At 42.7% G+C, this 18,375-nt stretch overlaps 2 protein-coding genes across 3 annotated transcripts; both read right to left on the bottom strand.

Moving 5' to 3' along the window:
* Nucleotides 1-1,228: 1,228 nt before the first annotated feature.
* Nucleotides 1,229-6,525, bottom strand: LOC138623777 (SH3 and PX domain-containing protein 2B-like). 2 transcript variants are annotated; one of them, XR_011311102.1, is made up of 6 exons: nucleotides 6,352-6,525; nucleotides 6,061-6,092; nucleotides 5,374-5,538; nucleotides 3,906-3,988; nucleotides 2,940-3,250; nucleotides 1,229-2,288 (listed from the first exon to the last, which is right to left on the bottom strand). XR_011311102.1 is itself a non-coding variant. In XM_069703466.1 (5 exons), the coding sequence occupies exons 1-5, from the start codon at nucleotides 6,416-6,418 to the stop codon at nucleotides 2,998-3,000; spliced, it is 600 nt and encodes a 199-aa protein (XP_069559567.1). In that variant the 5' UTR covers nucleotides 6,419-6,525; the 3' UTR covers nucleotides 2,297-2,997. The 2 variants fall into 2 exon arrangements, 1 of the variants encoding a protein (XP_069559567.1); XM_069703466.1 differs by lacking the exon at nucleotides 1,229-2,288 and having other exon boundaries at nucleotides 2,297-3,250.
* A 2,203-nt stretch (nucleotides 6,526-8,728) lies between these two features.
* Nucleotides 8,729-10,048, bottom strand: rrs1 (ribosome biogenesis regulator 1 homolog). The gene has a single exon (XM_069703664.1). It carries the CDS (start codon nucleotides 10,022-10,024, stop codon nucleotides 8,975-8,977), a length of 1,050 nt encoding a protein of 349 aa, XP_069559765.1. The 5' UTR covers nucleotides 10,025-10,048; the 3' UTR covers nucleotides 8,729-8,974.
* Between the last annotated feature and the right edge of the window lie 8,327 nt (nucleotides 10,049-18,375).

Genomic DNA, 18,375 nt, shown 5'->3' with positions numbered 1-18,375 from the left:
TCATGCCAAAGACTGATTTCTTAAAAAAACATTTTTTTTTCAGGAGTCTTAAAAATGGAAAATCCTCCATTTTAAATGGTCCCCGTTCCCCCAGGTGGAGTTGACAGCCAAGCAGGTGAAGGCCGGCTTTGATGAATGATAGTGTAGTTTAAGCTGACTCCCCTGTCATGTGTGTATGTATATGTTAGGGATGCTGTCATCTTGGCCTGGGGTCCAGGGACACGAGCCCCCTTCCACCAAAACAAGAGGCCTCTCCACAGGGTCAGCTGCTGGCCCTAAAGGGGCCCACTCACCCGTGACTTAATGCCCCCGGGCTTCTTTGTCCCTAGGGCTGTTGGTTTTACAGGCCCATTCACTCAATTGCCCCCCAAATGGAGGGAGGCAAAGGACGTGACAACTTGCCTTATGCTGAGGGAGCAGCAGTGCGCATGCATACAAACAATATACACATAAACACGCAGGCGCCGCATGCACGCCCTGTCCCCTTCATCAATCTGTCCTCCCTTTGCGCGCATTCTCGTACAAGAGGGCCTTTTGTTCTTGCGTGACCCACACTCAGAGTTGAAAGATGTCAGGGACCTTTTGCCTCTTAATTGGTTATTGGCAGCAAGCCTTCCACCTTATGCTTCCTGCATGTATTTAGGGGAGGCAGTTCTTAGATTTAAGTGACTTACTGACACAGACGACACACAAACACTGAAGACAGGCTTGAATTCATAAAAATATACGGTTGCTATTGTTGATTTAATTCTAATATTTCAAATCTTTTTATTTAAATAGACAGCAATTGACATGCAATAGTTAGCACTACTTTCATTTCACTATGCCGGTCTGCCCCCCTCAATATCTCTAATCACAGTCAGCTTGTATTGGACTTGGCAAGGTATGTGCTTGTCCATTTTTGGTTCTACCTCGTACACTGAAGACATGAAACAGAGCCTGCAGGCTTCCGACCAATTCTCCCCTGCCTTCTTTTCTCCGAGCACACACCCATAAGCAAGCGCGCGCACACACACACACACACACACACACACACACACACACACACACACACACACACACACACACACACACACACACACACACACGCACACTGTTTGCCTTTGTGTATGCTAGACAGCAGATGGCAGCCCATTATAGAGCTGACAGAGCAGTCATCTGGCAGGCACACTGTTATCCCCCCTGCCCCCCATCCACCCACTTCTCCTCTCCTCCCCCACCACCCAGAAGACACCCAACACAACACAGCAGGGATAGGACGCTTTTAGGCGGGAGAGTCCACAGCCCTGAGTGTGTGTGTGTGTGTGTGTGTGTGTGTGTGTGTGTGTGTGTGTGTGTGTGTGTGTGTGTGTGTGTGTGTGTGTGTGTGTGTGTGTGTGTGTGTGTGTGTGTGTGTGTGTGTGTGTGTGTGTGTGTGTGTGTGTGTGTGTTAAAATTGGACTGTGGCCTTTCCGCCCTATATAGGTCACTGTTTCCACTGTTGTGTGTGTGTCAGCGCCATGTGAGGTAAGTTAGACTCACATTTGACTGGGGGGGACTTGTCATGTTTTGCAGGAACACCTGCAGCGGATAAAGCTCATAGCTTCAGACTGGTGACATTTCTCCTTCCATAGACCTCCTGCTCATGCACAAGCATACTGTACATTTCATTAAGGGAGGAACACATTTCTATCCTTAATATTCTGACATTCTACGTCACTTTGAACTTTTTCAAAGATCAAATTTCAGAGGTAAGCATGCATGGTATTCTAAATAATTACTTCAGCGGCCGAGCTTGAGATAGGCTGTAACAGTAACGGCAGCGGAAAGGCACACTCAAATATTCTCCTCGTGAATCGGAGTTTGCTCAGAGGTCCAGTGGAGCTGTCCCTCTTTGTAACATTTACACCCGTCCCTGTGCGAGGCATGCCTCCCAAACACTGGCCCCAGAGTGACTGCCTCCTACAGCCTTTATTACAAAGGATTATACAACAGTGAATATCAAACAGCGGGGGGGGGGAGGAGTGGTGAATTTCCCTACGGAGGTCAAGGCCAAGGTTAGGATTGCTTTTGCTGTTTGTGTCCTCTGGAAGGACGTAATCTACAGCCCACCCTATAGCGATCCCGTCACAGGGTCATGCTGGGAGGCACCACAGAAGAAGACTACATGCGACTTCTGAGAGCTGCTTTGGTGTTGCCGGGGCAACAGGCACAGTCCCTGGTCCTCTGGCAAGACTTCCAGCCGGCCTCAATCACACTTCCTTTCGCTTGAGAGAGTTTTTTTTTTTTCTTCTTCTTTTCCTCCAGCTCTGTTAAATAGGAGAGAGGCCCAATGTGTTCAAAGGAAAATGAACAGGAGATTAAGTATTGAGTCATATACTGAGGCATGTTTCCACTGAAATAAAAAGACGTTAGCCAGTAAGGGTTCGCTGGTTTTATCATCATCTTCGTAATAATAGCAGCCATATATACATATCCACAAATCACATGAGTGAATGAGGTTAAGAAAAATGGCTGACAAAACAAACAAGAGGTAAGAGTATTAGCATGATTGTAGTGCCTACATTTGATCACGGTGATGCACCGATTGCTACTAAGTTGTTGCACATAAGATTAGAGTAAGTGAAATTTTCCGAAGCAGAAGCCTGGCATTTGATCTGGGCATGCTGCAACACTGGGCAGAAAGGACCAACTGCTCAGCTCTCTGTCTGTACACTCAAACTTTCTGGCATTTTGCACCTGTAACTATGCCCCCATTGGTGATGTCACATCATGCACTGTCCATCAGATGTAATGGGTAAAACGCCCTCTGTGACATCACTAATTGGGGTGCTTCCACTGAACCTCCTGCTAGAAATATAGCAAAGTCTAGAATACCTGATGTACGGCACAAATGCGGCCCACGTCAGGATGTTCAAGACTTGTCTTTGCATATTTCAGTACCTCCTCTGCCTACCCACCTACTCCCCCCACCAACGTGAACCCGGCTCCGCGACCCAGGACAAAGAAAAGGCCTTCTTAGTCGCCCTCGAAGGCCCCATTGGTGGCGCCCTGGCATTCACTCTTTTTCCGGCACTTGGAAAAGATCCTGTTGAGCAGGCTTGGAGATCTATGCGCCGGGGGCTGGGAGGCCAGAGGCTGAGGCGGAGGGACCTGGGGCCTCTGCACCAGGAAGGGGCCCTTGCGCTCACCCTGGCTCCCATCCAGCCCCACTCCACCTCCTCCTCTACCTCCTCTGCCCCCTCTCCTGAGTGCCTGCAGAATGTGTCCACTGGGGGACAAAGAGGAAATAACAAACACAAAGGCACTGTTTATTCCTTATGACCCAAATTCCACCGCTAGCAGACAAGACAGGCACAGCGCTGTACGAGGGCTGTGTGCTGTGTGTTTATTGGATGTGTATGCGTCAGTGTGGGCAAAGTTTAGTGGCGGCCTGTAAAATATGATATCGATTTTTGGCTGCATCAGGAATACAGTGCCCTATCGGAAAGCTCTTGCACGTCGCGTAATTGACTGCCGTGATAAAAAAATGTTCAATATCTGACGGTAAGCCGTAACAATTCTCATGTCGTGCTGTGAAACGTTTCAGATCCTTCTTTTAAATAAAATACTAGTCTTTCCTTTCCCTCTCGTTGCTCTTCGGCCCTAATGAGATGCAGCACAGTGAGAGGGGACTGACTATAGCTTGCGTGCATTTGTGCATGTGTGCATTTAGGGGGCTTAGTAATCAGTGTGCTTTGTCAACTAATGAGGGACGAGAGGGGCCACCTGTTCAGGGGCACTGGGCGGAGAGCAGTGGGATGGGATTGGGAGATGGGGGATGTGGGGAACATCTGCCGGATGCTGCGTGTGCATGATGTGGAGGCACTTTTGTGGGGGGATGCATGTAATTATTGATATGCTTGCTGTTTGTGTTTTACACTTACTTCACATATCTGCTGCATTCAGTGTCCCCAGCTGAAGTCCTCAGAGATAGACTCCTTCGAAGGCCTTTGGGAGGCAGATTTGTCTGAAGAGTGAAGACATGTTGTGTCTGAGTTAAAACTGTCCCACTGATGTCCTGAAATAACCTGCACACCACTTCTCTTACTGTCTGTATCAGAGGCAGTTCTGATACTCTTTTCCTACCTTCAATCCCAGTAGTCAGTTCAAACACTTGGATTTTGTTTTGCTTTAATTTCTTTCTTTCAACAGACATTCAGAGAAGACAGAAATAGATCTGAGACGTTCAGTCCTAAAAATAAACACGTCTTAACCACTATATTAGCTCTTTTCCCTCTAATTCAAATGAGACAAATAAAAATGAACTCCACATAACATATCAAGTGAATGCATACTATACATTAAAACAAACTTAATTGAAACCAAAGCTTTATAGAAATTTTTTAGAAGCATTATCAGTAAGTTTTTGTTTTCCTATTAAGGCTTCCAAAACAGCATTTCACCAATTTAACAACTGTAATGTTGTCATATCCACAATGGACAATTAAATAATGATGTTGATAATGATAATGAAATCCTGGTACGATGCAGCTCAATCGCCAAGTATCATCAGAGATTTAGATGTGTTCTGCTAGTAGCAGCTGATGTAGCATGAAGCGACAAGCACAACAGAGTTCACCCCTTTCCAACTCTACACCCCCAGATTTTTTCATTTTCAAATCTGTAGTCTTTAGAACTTACTGACACCTTCTTGTCTAACATCGCGAGCCAGTTCCCATCCAAGTATTTCTTTACAAGTCACTGCCACAGTTTCATATTCTTTTGGTGGATTTGGAAAATGCAAATTGAAAAAGAATATTTAAACTCAGTAGAGAAAGAGAGGCAGATATATTGGGATTTTTAGACTCTGGGATTCATGGGTCAATCTCCAAAAAGCCTGCATGTAACATTTTCCATCTTGTGATGCGTCTTATTAGACCTTCTCTGGCTCCTAAATGCCCTCCTCTTCCAAATGTGACCACTCTGTTTTTTTAATGCAGTTTGTAATGAAAATCTTTATCTTACAAGCCTTGAGTAAATATAACTTCCGGTGTAAAACTGGTGAAGTACCACTTTACTTAATGAATGAATGAATGAATGAATGAATTTATTAATTAATAAAGTAACTACCTAACCTAACCTAACCTAACCTAACCTAACCTAACCTAACCTAACCTAACCTAACCTAACCTAACCTAACCTAACCTAACCTACCCTAAATATCCCTGATTAAATATGCAGTACTTATAGTTTTCAATTGGATCAAGTAAGTAATGTGTTTATGCAGGAAAAACAGTGCAGAATAGAAAGTATAATCTGCCCTCACACCCTAAGCAGTATCAACAGCAGCAGCAGCAGCAGCAGCACAGTTGAGTCACACTGCATTACTGAGCAGTCAGCCAGCCAACCAACCTGGCCCAGCTCCATCACACATGAGGCGGGGAAGTAGCCCTGCTGCCCATCCTGCAGCCGCCCAAACCACCTCTCCTCATGTTTGGACAGCACCAGGATGACGTCACCTGGAGACAGCACTAGCTCATCTGGCCAGTGGGGCCTGTAGCTGTGCACCACCACCATCTAATGGACAGAGGGAGAGCTACAGTCACATTTACTGTGATTTATTTATCTCACACTGCAACATACACAATACAATTTCACACTAAATCTAGTGTCTTTTTTTTTTGTTGCATTGTCTTCTGTGGTAATGATACAACTTAGTAAATGTTGGAATCCTTTTAGCAGTCTGCACGTCAGACTCAGTGAATGAAGAGGATTATGTGTCAAGAAGAGGATTAACTGCTGTGCAGTGAAATAGAAACCCTAAATCTGGGTCTACTCTTCATTATGTGTTCTAACTAAATATGGCACAAGTTTTTCAGAGGAATTACACAAATTAAACTCATAAAAAAACTGCAGGAAATTGATTTGACTTTGATTGATTGGTATTGCCTTTCATAATATCAATCTCACACTCATGCCCCATCAGTCAAATTGTGAATTTGGTTTTCTGTTTCATCTCTTAGATAAATGCTAAATAAACAAAATAGAGCCAAGGATCTAGATTTATACTGATGGATATTTAAATGAAGGAGAACTTGCCTTTTCAGCTCCTGCTCTGTATCGATACCTCCCTGTTAACCATTAAGAGTGGACATGAATCAGCATAAAATGTTAGTTTTAACATTTGTCACAATGGCAGATATGCATAAAAACACCTCTACATTTAACGCATGTGCATGTAAGTATCTCTGCAGCTACATCCTTCAGCAAATGAAAATCTACGCCCCCCCCATTCATTTATCATCTGAAAGTCATACCATGCTCTCACCATCTGTAATGTCTGTAATGCCATGCGAAGCCACACTTCCCTGCAGATATGATTGCACTCACCTTGTGGAGCAAGGACAGTGGTGAAGACTTCAAAGTGCTCATTGGTGTGCATGTAGATGCGCTGCATCTTGAAGATCTGACACTTGCACACTGATCGAAGAGTCCTGCACTCTCTCCGCACTACCTTTAAATAAATGCAGCTGACTAATCCACTGCAGTGCCGACCGGAGCTGGACACAAACAGCAACACATCTTTCTCAGAGTACAACACACACACACAGGCCGGTGCCGCACAGGATGGGGGGGACAATTATTATCTTAGTTTATGGAAAAAAAAAAAAGAAAAAAAAAAGCTTGTGATTATTTAATGAACAAGCAGGTTTTTTCTTCATTTTCAAGATTACGTGATACAGATGTTTTCAATATTTTTAGCTCAGCATTAGGATAAAAGGCGGTGTGATTCCCAGAGATCTTGCTTGACCACCCCTTCTTCATGCCCCCCGTCTATTGTTCTTTGACCATCTGGTCACATGCGAGAGGAGTTTAGAGGCCGCTGTCACCGCTCGCTTGGACGTGAATGAGAATTCAAATTATACCTCATCATGAGAGCTTGATTGATTGAGAATTATCGACTGTGTTCCACTTTCCAAGTGGCCTGGGTGAACAGGGACAAAGATGAATGGGCCTGCGACCGGATTGCTCAACAGATGGTGATTGAAACCCCGCCACCACCTCCCCTCTCCTGCTCTGGGGTGCGGTGGAGCTTGGTTGTGAGCTTGTGTCAGGGATTAAAAAGCATCCATCAATAACAGCAGATATCACTCAGCCGGACAATCATGTCTGGAGTATTAGAAGCAGCCACCAACCAATATGAAAAATGGCTTTGAATGCAAGATGATGACACATGTAGAATGATTTTATCAACTCTATTTCTATAACAAATACGCGTATACTTTTTTCCCCCTGATTAATCACAATCAACGTCAACAGGAAATAAGGTTGAAATCCTGTCAGGAGGGTCGTGGATTAGCTGGTGAACTCAACAAGAATTAGTGTGTTTGTGTACTGTTGGAAAGACAAAACACTTCAATGGATGAGACTAAATTAATCTCATTATCTCTGGCCTTGGTCCTCCAGCGAAAAACTTCAATAGACTTTCCCCCCCTCTGGATCTAAGACGACTCTTTCGAAACAGGCAGAACATGAAAATACCTGCAGCAGAGAGCCAAATATCCCCATTTAAAGACTCGACTCGAATGATAGAAAAGTCACACTCTAAAAGTGTTTTATGGGTTTAGCTTGTGCTCAAATACACTTGAGGTGCAAATTCTGGCTATCTGTTCCACCTCTCACTGCTCCTAATTCAGTGTGAAGCCTCCAGAGTAGACACCAAAAGCCTTTACATAACCAAGAACCGCAGCTAAGCCGCTTAGAGAAACCGGTCTGGTGCCCACTTCTGGGAAGAAGAAAAATAGATGATCGCCGAGTCGCTCACGGTTCGAGCATTTGTCTGTCGAGGGCAGTTATCAGAAAAATGATGCGACACGCACAAAAAAAAAAGTTAAGACATCGGAGCATCAACCTGCACCACTGCTTCATTAATAATACACGTGATCGGATGCTGACCTGCCTGTTGGAAGTCTGAGCTTGTCTTCAGAGCTTGTTGCTGCAGTTTTATTTCAAATGACCCGATTTTATACGAGATGGTTGGGTGACATGGAAATATAGGAGACAATTATTCAGAGACAGAGATTATACTTCACCTTTTGTACCAAGTATGTAAATGTATATAGATGTAACTCCTGAATAATCTGGGTGTATTAGGCCATTGCAGGCAGTGTTGCCAATCAATGTTTGTTAACATTTGAAATTTGTCTTTCATTTATATGTTTCATCATGTCGGAGGTCAGCTTTCTTTCATCTTGAAGGAAAGTATGTGGTTTACTCTGTGATATTGATTAAATGCAGCGATGAACACACAACGTTGTGATTCTGGCAAACGATCTATTCGATGGTCAATCAGTTGATCAACCAGTAGCAACACTAACCGCATTAAGAGATGCTAGATCGATATCATAAATAACAGATTTGATCATTTAGTCTATAAATGGTCAAAAAATGGTTTCTAAAAAACGTCCATCAGTTTCCCAGAACTCGGTGTGATATCTACAAGTGGCTTATTTTGCTCAACTAACAACAACAAACACAAAAAAAAAGATGTTATTCTACAAGTGATAATGAAGAAATAAAAGCAGGAGATCTTCCCATTTGAGAAGCTGGTGAAAGATAGTCATTTTCTGTCAATAATTATCAGAAAAAAACCAAAACACTTGGTATTACCCGACACAAATGTGTTGACTTTATCATTTCTGCATCGAGTTAAACAACAACAACAACAACAACAAAAAAAGCAGGAAAGACAATCACTCACTTTCAGTTCAGGCTGCGGTATTAAAGTGTATTTGTAAAGTGTTTTACAGGAATAATAACATTCTCTTCCACCAATGCTGGGATCCACACACAGTCAAATTAATTTACACAAAGGGGAGGAGCCACACATGTCCTGGACTGTGTCATCCATCGTTCTCAGGTGGACCAGACAGTCAGTTCATTTTTCATCATGAATGTCCAGTCCAGTGCTTTTCACCGAGGCACACACAGATGTAGCAGGACAGCAGAGTCCTCAGTGCTTCCCAGGTTTGCCTCTCTTCTTCCCTCCTCCGGCTTTGCCCCCTTTGCTTCCTTTTCCTTTCCCTCCTTTCCCACCTTTCCCACCTTTCCCAGACATGTTGCCTTTACGGCCCTTCTTCCCTGCCCCCTTCTTGTATCTGGCCGCAGCCTCCTCTCTGTCCTCCTCCCTCATCTGCTTGTTGACGGCCTTGGTGATGTCCAGCTTGGGCTTCTTGCTGCCCAGCATTTTCAGAAGCTCCAGCTGCTTCTGCCTCTCGTTAGAAAAGTCACCGATGAGGGGCTCAAACTTCCTCTTCTTGCCTGAGTTCTTGGCCGGCTTCTCTTTGGGCAGGCGGTCCTGGAACCGGCCCAGGGACGCCGTGGAGGTCTTGGCCACGGTCGCAGCTTTGCCCAGCTCGTCTTTGGACTGCTGGGCTTTGGGGGTCAGACCCACACCTGGGAGTTTGACTTTCTGCGCCCTGGCGATGTTTTTTAGCCTGTTGAACTCGTTTTTGGCCACCCTCTCCTTCTTGGCTTTGACGCGTTTGCCGAACTGGTCCTCGTTCGGGTCTGCGGTCTCCGGCACCTCGATCAGCCACTGTTTCGTCTCGTCGTTGGCCCTCTTATAGCCCCAGCGCCTCCTCCACTCCTTCGCACTTTCATCCCAGGCCAGGTTAGTTTTCTTCTTCTTCTGTATTCCCTTCAGCTTGGCGAACTGCTCCCATTTCGTCGGAGGCCTGGGCTTCGGAGGCGGCTTCTCTCTGGGCAGCGGGGTGGTCGGGTCCGGTAGTTTGGCCACGACAGCCTCCTCGACCCTCTCCGTGGGTTGTTTCCATATTTCGTTGATGAGGAGCTGCGTGTTGTCGCGAGCTAACGACCGCAGGAAGTCTTCCTTCTTCTGCTCCCTGAAGTCCCGGGACTCGATACGGTTTTTGTCAAAGGCCAGCAAGTTGCCGACGTCGAAGTCCAGGTCCAGCTCTTTCTTGACGGAGATGCTTTTCAGTTTTTCCGCCTCATCTTGCTCGGCTTTGGCTAACAGCTCCTCCACACTGCACGCAGCCATGTTGACCAATGCTTCGACGCCAGCTCCCCCACGTGTGAAACCAGGAAAAACACACGGGACTGCTTCCGGGTCACAGTTAGTGGAAGTTTCAGCTCGGAACTCAAGAGGGCGACGTCGTTTCATTTCTTTGTGTGCATAATAACAGACCTTGAAAGTGCATGAAACGATTGTGGGAGACATTTTATGAAGCAGGGACAGAAAAACGCAAGATATGACTAAATAAATATAACATACAATTCATACTTTTACCCAGAGAGAAATACTGTACTTTCTACTACATTTATTTGACGGCTTTAGTCACTTTCAAAATTTTTGACACAATAGATAATAGAACGAGCTGCAAACACACATCTGCTTTTATAAAGAAGAATTCTTCCTGTGGGACTTTAACTTTTTGTCTAGTATTTTTTACTTTACGGCATTGGCACTTTTACTTAAATAAAGGATCTGAATATCCGTCCATCCATTATCTATACCCACTTTATCCTGAACAGGGTCACATGGGAGCTGGAGCCCGTCTCAGCTGACTTCCTACTTCAATGAGTCAATTTTCAGTCTTTATGCTCTGAAGGTTTCAAGATGTCGTAATTGTGAATGCTGCATACTGGACCAATGGTTGGTTTCCAGTTTAGTTGTGATGTGACAAAACTACACGTGAATTTAACTGTTAAACTGAGATCCCATATGAGCAGAGCATTTTTTTTTCTCCATCAGCAGATGAATGAGAAAACAGTGCTTTAGTGTCGAACTTCTTGTTACTTATATTGAAGTAACACGGAGTAAAACGTTTTTTTTTTGGAGGGAAACTTTAAGGAATTTGTATATTTAAATTAGAAGTTAAAAAGCAATGAATTTGAAAAGACCTTTAAGAATTACCTAAATGTTTCTGGAATATATTATATAGTTGTGCATGCAAAACAAATGTAATATTGTCTGACAAAACATCCTTGACAAACTCCTTATTTGCAGCTTGTGATCATAACACATGATCTTCATCAGTAGAAGGCAGCTTTACTGATAGAGCACATTTGAGAGCGGGGACTTAATGTGCTTTAAATGAAAAAAAAAACCATCAAGCACATGCAGTACAGTAGTACAAAGAACACACGCATGCATACATACACAACATACATATCTGCCGACATAAACATACTCGAGGAAGGTCGTATACGCCCCATGTTTAACGTTTGAAACTCTTTAAGAACTCTTTGTCATGTTGGCTCCAAAGACTGGCAGTTCATTCTTGACCTTGAAGGCAGCAGGTGACAAAACATGTGAGCGATCATGTGATTCCATTGACATCTCCAGAACCGCCACTGGCTGGACTGGGTGGTGATTTGTCAATAGCTGTTTTGGAGGTTAAGAATTAGCTTTCAATCTCAGTTTTATGAACCAAAAATGGAGTTGAATTCATCTTTAATTTCCACATTTCAAATCGCCATATCTATATTGGATGGTGTTCTCTGCAAACTGAAGAGGGTGCAGCGGAAATGTTGGTCCATTTTGCCTCCCAACAAGAAAGAAGAAAACACAAGTAATTATGTGAAAACTCCTGCTTGTTGAAGTAGCCAACAATATAAAAATTACACCAGTGACAAAACCTGTGGGAACTCTTCAAAAACCCTAAATGGAAAGTTAAAATAAAAGATTAATGACTTTGAAGGCTTTTCTATTCCATTACACTTTGTTTAAAGAGTTCAGAAATATATTAAAGTCTCCATTTATGTTTTCCTCTGTGACTTTCTGTGATGTGACTCTTATAACGGCTGCACATTATTTTAAAGTTCTGGAGCTGTGATAAACTTTATAATAGGATTACTATAAGTGTTTTCATGAGAGATTAAATTCCCTGAATTATTAATATGCCACCCCTCCTCTCCAATGTATTCTGTATGGGTTTCTCCCATAGACCGACAACTATAATGACTCTATTTTTATCCACATCTCCTCTAATTTGGAAGAGGTGGGGGTTAGAAGGGAGGGAGGGTGGGGGTGGGTTATATTACAATTGACTGGCTGCTGGTTGCTCAAAGACGGTGCTGTTATTATTTTGGGCTCCAGTAATTACATTCATCGCCACACTTGCCATGTGAATGTTAACACTCTGACAGGCACAGAGATAAGGTCACAAGTGATGCTGTGTTTGGAGATGTGAGGAGGAAATGCGTAATTACTGGCCCAAAGTCCCTGTCATGATTTAGAGAAGGCTATAAGGTCCTCTGTGACGTGGATATATATCGTCTAATATCACCCAATTTAAACACAGTCCACCGACTATAGCTGACTGGCCTCTTGTGCTTGTGTTGTTTTTTTTGCTGACTTTTGATCCAGGCTGAATTCATCCCAACAGGATTACTTTTCTGTGGCGTCTCTTTTATGAAAGGATACACAGCACAGGCCGGATAAAGTTCTCTATGGGCTGTGACCATGGAGCAAAGACGTTCCCACTTTTAGTGTCTGCATCTCCACAGCTTTTAAATGTGCTTAAAGGATAAGAGTTAGAGAGAGCTCTCTCCATAACATATAGCTGCTTTCATGTGAAAACCCTTGAAGGTTTTGATTTTTCTTTATTTGTTAGCTTCAGCTAAAAGAGCTCAATCCTATTTTTTCTTTTACGTGTCTGAAAATAAATGACATTTGAGGCTCCGACAACTTCGACATTATGCAACTGACTGAGTCCTACCTGAGTTTGAAGTAAAGCTTATTGAAAGTATAATATAATGAGAAATATAAAGTATCTTGTTAATCAGGAATTCATTTTAAAATGTTCTTAAAAAACAAATTGAATTGTTGTCTTTGTTTAAGCAATGTAATAAAAAAAAATCAGTTTTAGACTATAGTGACATCCTGCTTGATCCTGTTTATAATTAATCTCTGCCTTTTATTTTGAAGCTTAGTTCACAACCTCATTATTGTGATTAGTTTTTGTTTCCTGCCTAAGAGACGATGCATAGTTTAATACAAGTTGAATAAGAACAAACAAAACAAGACAAAATTATTTAATTCTGTATTGAATGATCTATTAACATATTTCTGACCTCACCAGCCTTCACCATGACATCAATAATTTATTTGCATCTGCAACAGGTGAGACCCTTACAGTTTTTGAATGTATTCTTTGTATAATATCATAAATATTCTTTGATACGGGAGGAAATGCCAACTCTGGAAACCTATAAGCAAATCCTGACATTTAAAGAATGACTGCTATATAAATAGACTTTAAGCACCTTTCTGTTTTTTATGAATGAACACAACTTATAAAGGTTCACAATGCAGGGATGGACGCCAACAGGAGCAGCGGTTTGCATTATTCAAAGGGCCACAGAGACCGCATGTTGGCTGCATGTTGTAGCAATATTTATAGAGTGCATATGCCTGTGCAGCAACAATGTCACATTTGTCTGATTCCTTCAAAAGCTCCAGTTTTTTATGTGTCACAACCGTATTGCTTTTGTACTTTTCTTCTCAGAGGAAATGTTGGTTATTCAAAGAGCTGAGTGGTACCTATTGACTGGTGGGCACTGTGATTCATGAATCACAGGGGAAAAGAAAGGACGTCATTCATTCATGCACAAATTGGCCCGAAGCTTGAAACTTCCTTCTCCTTCCAAAAGTTGACCTGTTAGCGTCAAAGAAGAGGTGAGAGTGCTGCAAGCTCAGATATAAGTGAGCAAAATAATCTCGTCAGCACCATGCGGGCATAAAATCAGATATGATTAGCTGCTGACAGCTTGCTTGTGTATTTATAGTCATTGTATTATTACATAAAATTCTTTGACCTACTTGGCTGGAGGATAGAGAAGGATTTGTTTGTATTTTTATTTTATCATTTTCTCAGGATTTAAAGGAATATCTTTTTGTCTGTTCTCATTAAAGAACATGATGTATTTTTGTATGTTTTACAAGGTGATGTTTGCTTTTCTACAGGGAAGAAAAAGAGGTGACTGAGCTTACAGAGGATACATTTTTGATTTCACATGCACCACAGAGGCCCATAAGAGGCTCAAAAGTATTCCCTCAGCACAAACTGAAACTATAGATCCACCAATGTGGTAAACATCAAGGTAAACAACAGCTTCATGTGACATGATTTCTCAGGCAGGAATCAATAAAAAGGCTCTGTCTGTCCAAGTTAACCCTAGGCTGCTCGTTCACAACCCCCCCAAAAAATGTAAAATCCACATGACCTGGCTGATAGGTTTAGGCACTTTTGTAGATTACATCCTGTACTTCCTGTATCCACAGTGCGAGGGAAATAAGCGTCCCCTTGCGAACAGAGTTTAGTTGGCTGACAGTTGAGGTCAGAGCTTTTATTGATCTGCCGGGGTTGGGACGGAAACACCATTTGGCAAAGAGCAATGCCTCATAGCTACCTGCTGCTCCCAAACTACCGCGTGGTAACTCACACTCTGAGGAGGAAGAAGATAAACGCCATCATCTGTTTTAGTTTTTTTCTTCTTTTTGCAGGGAGAAGGGGGGCATCAACAAGACTTACATTTAACAGTTATTTTGCTGCATCTCTTCATTTAAAAGATGACAAAAGAGCACCAAAGATAAACCTGTGTTACCCAGCTGTCTGATAGCCAGGACACACCAGGTATCCTGTTTGCAGGTGTGCAGAAAAAAACAGCTCTGGTCTAACGGAAGTGCATCCCCTCTTCATCCAGTTGACACAAGTGAAACAGTTCAGCTCCCCAAAACCTGGCCTGCTTCCTGGACCCAGCATGGCATGGAGGGGAGAGTCCTTGAGATATCATTCCACATTACTACTGTGTGTGTGTGTGTGTGTGTGTGTGTGTGTGTGTGTGTGTGTGTGTGTGTGTGTGTGTGTGTGTGTGTGTGTGTGTGTGTGTGTGTGTGTGTGTGTGTGTGTGTGTGTGTGTGTGTGTGTGTGTGTGTGTGTGTGTGTGTGTGTGTGTGTGTACGATCATGCAAGCGAGTGCATTACGTATGTGTTTGTACGAGTGTGTATGTGCTGGAGTGGCTCCAAGCTGGATACTGGAAGCAGACGGAGCTAGGTAGTGCCTGGTGTCATGGCAACTTACAGAGGTCGTCCCTCAGTTTGGTATTCAGCAGCACTGTGGGGGCTTATCACAGTGACATCATCGGTTACACCCTGTTCCCTGTTGAGCCAAAGCCTCCAAGTTGCCCCACAACTTTGCCAAAACAAAGTGTGAATGATTAGAAGTGGATTAACAAAGCTTTTCTTCTGCTTTATCAACAGCTGGTACTTTTTCCTTTGTTGCCTGCATTAATAATCAGTCTGGATTTAGAGTGTAGACGCAGCACCATTTTGCAGTTCCCATCATCATCATCTCCATTCGGTCAGAGTTCAAATGATTTTAAGCAGCTGTCTGCCTCCAACAGGCCAGTATTACTCCAAAACGTGTAATACACCTGCCAGTCCACTAGAGGGTATTGTGTCAGTGTGTTGCTTGGCTTTGCCTCCGCATAATAAGACGCATGTCATATCACACAGTTCATGTGATGAATGTCATGTGACAGACGTCGTTTGGTTGTTGGTTGGACAAAAAAAATTTGATTTTCACTCTAGAGACAAGCGTTCAAGTTTGCGAGAGAGGGACGTGGATTTATTGGGGGAGATTTTGCCTAACCAAGCAGTTTTTGTGCCCAACCCCAAACAGGAGGTTTTCTTTTTCTAAATGAAACCGTTTTTAACACAAAACAATAACAATGACTCTCTACGGTGTTGTGGTCTGTCAGTGTATTGCAGGTTTTGGTATTATACCCTGTTGTTTCGAAAGGCCAAGGCTTTACACTAGGTTGATTTTTTTTCCGTAATCAGCTGCATTTCTTTGTTCCTCCTATCTCCTAATTCTCCCCAAATAACTCATTCAGTGAGGAAGAGGCCTTTGATAGACACAGTGGGCTATCTATGTTTCATTTTAGGTAAATTTGCCTTGTTTTAAAATTTCATTTAGAAAATTTTATGAAAGTAAATGTATTGAATTCACCTACTGTGTGCTTCCATATTTGCCTTTTCTTCTTGCGCTCAGGACAGGCCAGGAATGATTTTTTTCTCCACTGCTGTTCAACTTATAAAGCCCTTAAGACCTGTCTACACAGAAAGTGTTTCAGCAGCGTCAGCCTCCGCACATCTGACAGAACCGATATGCCGAGCTGTCTTCACAGATGTTAACACTCCTATAAATGTGAGCCAAGTAAAATTTTCATGCTTCAAGTGTATTTTCCTACATTCTGTGCACAAAGTAGTCACTGTCAAAACTCTGATGACCTTTTGCTCTAGACTGCGCCTTAATGTATCCTGTGTAGACTAAGGTGGAGCACCAGAGCTACTCTGCTAAACTGTAGCTATCACTACCACCTTCTCTGTGGACATGGTGTTATCCATCTGGCTTTGTATAGCATAACCTTGAGAGGATCACATGGAACCGTCCAGTCCAGAAGCTCTCCCTCTATGCAGATGATCTCCTTTTATATATTTCCAAAACATAAATTTTAACTGCCTGATTGTCATCTCTTCTGCTTCTCTTAAATCAGGCACTTTGTACAAAAGCAGTTCCCCCTTTTTCCACAAACATTCTCCTGAATCCCAAACAGGCCAATTTCTTACCTTTGGCATCGATCAAACACAGATCATGATATTGATGTTGATAACTCACTCTCTAAACACCCACACTGTGTCCCTTAAAGGCTCATGGAAGATGGCACCTCAAATCACCGCTGGAGTGACAGATAGGAGCTCCCCTAGTAGCAGATGTCAGCAATCTCGATCTAACCGTTTGCATATGGTCTGGACAGGCCTGCAGCTAAATTGGCTCAATATAGACAACCCTAACCCTAGCCTTCAGTTCAGTCTACTCTGAAGTCTCATAGGCCTCCTACAGCTTTTCATTTTATTTAATACCCTGAGAGCAGGAAATCTTAGAATGCATAAAGCCAGAAAAAATAAGATTATCAATGAAAAGATCCATTAAAACATTTCACAAGACTTGTGGTCCATTTATCAATAGCTTTACTATCATACTGAAGACTGACAATGCTGTTTAAGTAGAACATGTTGGAGAGCAATAGATCACTCTACATGCTTATCCATAACAATATCTTAACCTGTTATCTGTCCTATTTTACACTTTTCTATTTAGTTGTTATTTTCTTATTTCATTCATTTAATGGAAATTTACCTTTTTTGATATGTTTTTATTTATCCACAATGATCTTTTAGTGGCCATAATCTGCTTGGGGAATGGATGGCATGTGGATTTACATTTGTAGAGTAAAACAGACTTGTCTGCTGAACGCCCAATGAAAAGATCAGAGACATGGTGGTCTCAATCTTTTACTCAAAATCTCCCCAAGAATGCGTATAAGCCGATTCCCTAAAATAGTGGTTGAGGTGTTCCTTTAAATTCAGCAGCCAGTAACCAGACAGCTACACTATATATGCGGTGTGAATGCATTAAGGTTAAATTTGTGCTGTCACAGGTCCTTTCAGTCTTTCACCTCACATTCATGTTAAATCTCTACTGGGCGTCATGACTTGTGGAGCCCTTTAAATAGCTTGTCATCTTCTTCTGCAGCCTGTGGTATTTTTCACATGTTTATAATCAGCTTCCCCCCAACACACACTGACAGAGAGAGGAGCAGAAACACCAACTTTTGCCAAACCAGCAGCCTAATGTGTCATCCAGCCCCTCGGGTAGAGCCTGAGAAATCCTCTTTGAAGCTCCGGTGCAGCTCCAATAATGAGGAGGCTGATCGCCGGGCCCCTACGTGAGGGGCATCCAGGGCCCTTATCGATCTCTCGTTAATTAGCCCATAAGGTGCACAGTGGCGCATAATTAGACTGATACTGAGCTTAATGAATGCAGAAAGCCATTAATTCCTCTTGGGACTTGTTCAGTGCAGGAAGGATGTAGAATTTGGTCAATCAGACATTATTTTGGTAAAACAAAACATGCTTATATAAGACATATGCACTAAAACAGTCATAATTTTCATGTATAGACATATAGTGTAGTTTAATGACCACTCATTGAGTGTGAAAATGTGGCTTTTAAAAAGAGAGCAATCAGCCCTGATAACATACCCTTCACATGCTTTAGAAGAGACAAGAGGGCTTTTTAGTCACTAAGTGCAATTTAAATTGTCACCAACTGATTTGATGGCGATGAGCCGTGAAGAACATAAGGGGAGAAAAAAAAGAGTAAAACAGAAAAAAAAAATTGTTTCAAATAAAATATGCGCTCTGACAAGTGACAAATTGGCCTTTTCAAAGATGCAGCGAAGACGCATTGGAAGTGTGTTTGTCTCCCTTGTGGGCTGCGAGTCATGCACCACTGATATTTCAAGAAGGATTTGTAGAG

Source organism: Brachyistius frenatus, unplaced genomic scaffold (genome assembly GCF_029030835.1).
Source record: "Brachyistius frenatus isolate BFR_SWC_R1_liver_20210118 unplaced genomic scaffold, ASM2903083v1 Contig_47, whole genome shotgun sequence".
Taxonomy (NCBI): Eukaryota; Metazoa; Chordata; class Actinopteri; family Embiotocidae; genus Brachyistius; species Brachyistius frenatus.
Note: the sequence above shows the minus strand (reverse complement) of the source record. Positions and strands in the feature narration are given on the sequence as shown.